The 6,743-nt window shown below is 39.4% G+C and overlaps 1 protein-coding gene across 1 annotated transcript; it reads left to right on the forward strand.

Moving 5' to 3' along the window:
* Positions 1 to 2,552: 2,552 nt before the first annotated feature.
* LOC130936343 (transcription factor UNE12-like) lies at positions 2,553 to 6,450 on the forward strand. The gene is made up of 6 exons (XM_057866399.1): positions 2,553 to 3,129; positions 3,822 to 3,941; positions 4,056 to 4,121; positions 5,218 to 5,283; positions 5,769 to 5,846; positions 5,928 to 6,450. The coding sequence occupies exons 1-6, from the start codon at positions 2,776 to 2,778 to the stop codon at positions 6,156 to 6,158; spliced, it is 915 nt and encodes a 304-aa protein (XP_057722382.1). The 5' UTR covers positions 2,553 to 2,775; the 3' UTR covers positions 6,159 to 6,450.
* Positions 6,451 to 6,743: the final 293 nt, after the last annotated feature.

Below are 6,743 nucleotides of genomic sequence, written 5' to 3' on the forward strand. Positions count from 1 at the left end.
CTGCGACTTCCCCCTTTTTATTTTTAATAGGTCTTGGGGGTGGCAGCCTTTCAGTGTTGCAAATCTCTCTGTATACGTCCACTATAGAAGTCTTTAGAGGAGTATAAGAGTGATACTTCCTGGGCCTCTCGAGACCGAGTTCTTCCTTCTTTTGACTTCCCTTTCTCTCTCCCTAGAGGAGGAAGTGGGTCCAGGTCGTGAACTCAGGTCTCTTAGCTTTGCATTCTCTTCCATGTTGATGTACTTCTCGGCCCTTTCTTGTACATCACTTAGAGAAACGGGGTGTCTTTTAGATATGGACTGTGAGAAGGGGCCTTCTCTAAGTCCGTTGACTAACCCCATTATTACTGCCTCTGTGGGCAGGTCTTGGATCTCTAAACATGCCTTGTTGAACCTTTCCATATAGGCTCGTAAAGACTCTCCGACCTCCTGTTTTATTCCCAGGAGGCTCGGTGCATGTTTTACCTTATCTTTTTGGATTGAGAACCTCATCAAGAATTTCCTTGAGAGGTCTTCAAAACTAGTGATGGATCTTGGGGGAAGGCTATCGAACCACTTCATCGCTGCTTTCGATAAAGTGGTCGGGAAAGCCTTGCATCTCGTAGCGTCGGAGGCGTCAGCTAGATACATCCGACTTTTGAAGTTGCTAAGATGATGCTTTGGATCCGTAGTTCCATCATAGAGGTCCATATCAGGGCTTTTGAAGTTCGTTGGAACTTTTGCCCTCATTATGTCCTCGCTGAAAGGATATTCTCCGCCTGGGAGTTGATCTTCTCCTTCATCGCGGGAGTTCTTGAGAGAGGATTCTAGCTGCAAGAGTTTTCTTTCTAACTCTTTTCGCCGTTCCATCTCTTCTTTAAGGTACCTTTCGGTTTCCTTTTGCCTCTCCCGCTCTTGTTCCAATTGCTCTAGGCGGCTATGAACCAATCCTATTAGTTCAGCTACGTGAGCTGGTCCGCCTTTTTCTGATTCACGCCCATCTGAGGAATTTACCTTCGGATTCTTTACTCCGGAGGTACCCTCTCTGTGTTGATCATTGTCTTGATGTTGGGCTGTGTCTTCATTGTCATTGCCCATGTCTAGATTCTCTTGCTCAGAATCCGTTTCGACATGGCCTTCTTCATGGGATCTTTCTGCCATCGAGGGATGATCTCGCGGGTCCCCGGCAACGGCGCCAATGTTACGGTAGGTAACCGGAGATTAGTCCAATGGATGGCGTTCGGCGGCCCAAGTGTATAATAGAGGAGGACTCCAGGTAGGTTCGCAACTCGGGAGGCTCCGTCCGACTTGTGCTCGCGTGTGAATGGGGGGTGGTACCTGCAAAGACACTCCGATACCTAAGTTAGCAAGGGGTAAGCAGGTCTTATAGAGTATTGGACTTAGGAATACCTGAGGCGTGTCAGTGTACTTATAGTGGTGAGCCAATAACCACCGTTGGAGTAGTGCCGTATCTTTAGGATAATAACCGTCCCATTATCTTAGGGAGGTTAAGATATGGCTTTATGAAGTGGTTAGAGAGATTTTCGGGGCGGTTACTCATTTGAATGAGTGTTTATCTGCCAGCTAATCTCATAACCGACTTCTTCATCGCAGGTCGGGATGAACACCGACTTCGTATGTGAAGGCCGGCGTTTAGTAAGGCTTAATCTATTGGATTAGGCTTTTTAATAGGACCTGGGCCCTTATCATTGGGCCAGGGTATGAACAACTCTATAAAAAATATTATTTATATATTAAAATTAATTATTATATAGTTATGTATAAATATATATAATTTAATTTATTTTTAATATATATTTTATATTTTAGTATATATTTTATTTTAATAATTAATTTTAATATAAATCTAATATGATTAAAAATATTATAGACTAAACTCGGGTCCATTAATTACATGGCAGAGTAAACCTAACCTAGCCGAGTCTATTTCTACATCAAGAATTGAAGATTATGCATGCAACAAAGATCATTTTCCTAAAAAGAAATAAACACAAAATGCCTACTTTCCATTTCTTCATTGAAGCAATTAGAAAATTTATCACGACATTATAGAACTTGCGTTTCTTAGCGGAAATCAAAGTAGGAAACAATTATATAATAGTTTACAACTTCATATACCCTTTTTTCTTGACTCTATCATCCCTATCCTCACATTTTTTTTCTCATTTTAGTTTCATTTTTTCAAATCTAATAATCTCTTAATTATCAAATAATTACACACAAGGACAAAGTTTTTATATATGAAAATGATCGAATACTTTGATATATTCAATTTAATTGTTTAATAGAAAATTTAATGTAAGTAATCACTTGTCTTAATAGAAATGTCAAAAAACGGGTCGACTCACAATTTTTGGGCCTAAACATAAAAAAAGCAGACCAAACAAAAATTTTGAGCCCAGCAAGTAATACATGGCAACTCAGCAATTGCAATTTTTTGTTTTCTAAAATTGATCCGTGTGTTTTTGTTATTTATATTTTATTACATTGTATCGTGAATGATGTTAGATTATAATTTGATCCATGATTGGAATAGAAAGAAAGTGATTTTGTTTTAATAAAAGAAAAGGAGGGTGGAGATGCAAATGGCGAAAAATGAAGTTCCTTTGAGAAAAAAGTGGTGATAAAAGGCAGAGAGAGAGCATTCCCAAGTGAAGAAACAAAAAAAGATTCGGCTTTAGCTTCAATGCTTCAAGTAGTAACTAAGTAGTAAGTAAATAGTAATAGATTCTTCTTTCTTCTTCTTCTGCCTCCCATTCACTTAACTCGACTCTCATGGCCAACAACCCTTCCGACCCTCCCGCCGACGACTTCCTTGAACAAATACTCGGCCTTCCAACCTTCGCTTCCGCCGACCACTCCCTCGCCGGACCCGATGTTTCCGCCCTCGCGCCGGGTGCCGCTGCTCCCATGATGCTTCAGCTCAACTCCGGCGATGCTGGCCCTCATCCCCTCGCCGGCGGAGGGGGCTTCCACGCTCCCATGTACCAGCTAGGTCTCAGCTTGGACCAAGGGAAAGGAGCCGATGGAGCAGCAGCAGCAGGAGTAGGCTTCTTGAAGCCACCGGAAGAGGCCTCCGGTAGCGGCAAGCGCTTTCGCGACGACGTCCTTGATGCCAGAGCTAAGAATGTAAACACCCTGTCCCTCTCTCTCTCTCTCTCTTGTTTTTTTTTCTCAAGGCAGGGTTTTGAGTTCCGAACTGGAACTAAAATACAATTGCATGTGGCAGTTTTTTAACTAATTAGAATCACTTTCGAAATTCCTTGAAAATGAAGTTGGGAAAGAAAGCATGTTGTAGTTTTGAAAAAATAAAGAGCAAGGCAGGGTTATTCCATGGCTGTTATGGAAACCAAATTAGAATCACTTTCTTTTCCCCTTTATTCGAGGTCAGACAGCAGGGGGAAAAAAACTTGTTGCAGTGTGTGCTTCAGTGCTTCTTGATTTGAGCAACTAGCTACCGATAAACTTTGCACTTGTGCTGACTATTATTATTGAATCATTGTTGTAGGTGTTGACTTATAGGTGTAAGTTGGTGTTACAAATTTTGATGGAATGGTTTGAACATTTCAGGATTACGATTTAGTGCAAGTTTATTTACACCTTCTCCATACTGCTGTGATCACTTTTCTGGGATATCTGAGACTCTTAACTCTTATAGGATGTGAATACTTACTTGTTGTAAGGGTCTTTCCCCCTGACCTACTCAAAGTACTGAGGCAGGACTGTTTGTCTTGCCACTGAGAGGCAGAGGAGGAGTTGCTGTTTTAGTTTCCCCACCCCCCTTATTTTGGCCCCCCTGATCATCTGTAATCTTTTAACAGGTTTTTCATGGCCAACCAATGCCTACTACTATTCCGGCAGCTCCACATCCTCCAACAATGCGTCCTAGGGTGCGGGCTAGAAGAGGACAGGCTACAGACCCACACAGCATAGCTGAACGGGTGAGCTTTGGGATATTTGCACAAATACATGCTGTCTGCTGGTTATGGTGTTAAAATTTAAAGATGGGGTGTTTATTTTGTAGCTCACTTCTTCATGTTACCTTATGGTTACAGTTGCGCAGAGAAAGAATAGCAGAAAGAATCAGGGCTCTGCAAGAACTGGTTCCAAGTGTCAACAAGGTATGTAACTGCTCTAATGCGGTTTGTGATCCTCTTTAACATTAGCAATAGTGAAATAGTACAAAAGGAAAGGAATATTGTCTTGTTTAGCCAAAAAAGTGAGAAAAGATGGTGTATTATGTTGACATTTATAGAGATATATCTATTATCATCCCCCACTGTCCTTTCTGGCTTGAATTTGTAAATGATAATGCCACACTTTAGTTTATTATCAACTTGTGAATAAGTCTATTCATGTCTTTCTCCTAAAACAAAAATGGGTCTTTTCATGGTGTGCATTTGGCCATTCTGTCCGCATTGTAGATATCGTTCATTCACTACTTCTTTAGCTCATCAGATCTCCACTAACACTATTGCCTATCATGGGTCTTATCTTTCTTTTTACAATATAAATACTAAAATAGATGTTATTACTTATATCAAGGGGTTGGTTTGCTTTTCTAAATATGGCCTAAGAAACAATATCTTTTACTTTTCCTCCAATTTTGTCCTTCAATAGGAAGATTTGATAGAAAATACAATAGAAGGAAGTAGCCATTTTCATAGAAATATGGAGGATCTGTATTCGTTTTAGTCTTCTGGTCTTTTCCCTGTCAATATATTGTTCCAGTAGATATGATATTTGCAGATATATATAATGTAATTTATGTAGCGAATTGGCACCTAGAAAATTATTTTCATATAAATGACTAAATGTGTTCTTTGGATTTAGAATATGGCATCTGCCTCTGGACCTATTGAGTTGTCAAATCAGTTTAAGATTGTGCTTGTCCGCAACTCCACATATAGATTAAATCTCCTGATCCACTTTTCATACAATTGTTTCTTTGAGCATAAATAACAAAAACATGCTTGAAAAGGATAAAAAGAGGGATACCTTACCCACATATTTTGACTTGATGTGTATTAAATTTTTTATTTTTATACTTCTTGAAGCTTGAAATTAATCTACTGGTTTCAGGGGATATTTCTTTTAATAATTTCTTTGAAGGCAGTTTTGCTCTGTCTGCATGACTGCTCTCTGTTTCATTAAAAAGACAATAACACTGAATTGTTCCAACATTTTTAATATTATTGTGCTTTTTCTCTTGATCAGACGGATAGAGCTGCAATGTTAGATGAAATTGTGGATTATGTCAAGTTCTTAAGGCTTCAAGTAAAGGTAATTATTTTTGTAAAAGTTATTGTGCCTGTCACTAGCATTTATTTTTTAATTTACTTTCATAATTTAGGTCTTGAATTATTGTTAATGACTGCTTTTAGCCAATCAATCAAACCTGTTGACCTATGCCTTCTTATCACTGTCCGTAGTCCCAACAATGGTCAATTAGTTGAGATTAAACTCACGACCATAAACTCCACAAAGTGGTTATCACTTTAGATGAGAACCCATTGGCCAATGTTATTATATTCCTGTAGACTAGGAAATATCTGCAATGGATACAGTCAAATGAATATGATAGCATTTTTAGAATGCTTAATGCCCTGTAGTTACTTTTTCATTATCCAATCACTTTGAAGGGTCTTTGTTGGAGTACATCGCAATTAAATCCATGATGTAACATGTCCAAAAAAAGAGAGGCTATTTTGAATTTGTAGCAATGTGAAATGAAGATGCAAATGACTGTTAATTAATCTGCCTTTCAGGTTTTGAGCATGAGTAGATTGGGTGGAGCTGGTGCAGTGGCACCACTGGTAACTGACATCCCATTATCATCAGTTGAGGTAATTAATTATTGAGTTGGAAAATTTTGGTTTTTGGTTGTCTTTCAATCGCTTCAGCCATTTTAACTAAGTGACTATCAGGAGGAAGGCGGTGATGGTGGAAGAAACCGGCCGGCTTGGGACAAGTGGTCAAATGATGGCACAGAAAGACAGGTGGCTAAGCTTATGGAAGAAAACGTTGGAGCAGCCATGCAGTTTCTTCAATCCAAGGCACTCTGCATCATGCCAATCTCACTTGCATCCGCGATATACCAATCACAACCCCCGGACACCTCTAGTATAGTGAAGCCTGAAGCTAACCCTCCTCCATAGACCTTAGATATATGGTGCATGACTTCTTGGTCCCATCTACCACTCACCTAATACTTTGTGGCCCATGAGTTATTTGTCTGTTCCAAGGCTCCATAATTAAGTAATTGGAAAGCATCAAGTTGCAATCAAAGTCAGATCCCATAATATCTCTTTATTTGTGGCTTGTCAATGCAGGGTTTGATGGCAAATTGTCAGTCTTAGAAAATAGCAGCAGACCCATTCTTGTATTGGCAAGTTTCAAAGTGTAGGGAAAGAAATTGTAAGAAAAAAAAAAGAAGAAAAGATCACTTGATAGGTCTTGTTCTCTTTGTTTTTCTGTCAATTGGTGGGGGGTTGTAGTGGAACATGATGAAAGCGCTTTAATAGTGGGACTTAGATTTTTGTAGTGGATTGTGGGACCTTGTAAAAGGTTAGACCGGTGTGCATATTATTTTTAATTAGTGATGTAACCCTAGAGGATTTGAAAAATGGGAGAGGTGAAATGGATAATAGTTGCTTTAAGAATGCAATTGGTGTTGCCAAGTCTAGCAGGAAATTATGCCGCTTTTTGTTTGTGTTGTGCGAGTTGCCTGCTTTTTCCTCCGT

This window comes from Arachis stenosperma, chromosome 6 (assembly GCF_014773155.1).
Source record: "Arachis stenosperma cultivar V10309 chromosome 6, arast.V10309.gnm1.PFL2, whole genome shotgun sequence".
Lineage (NCBI taxonomy): Eukaryota > Viridiplantae > Streptophyta > Magnoliopsida > Fabales > Fabaceae > Arachis > Arachis stenosperma.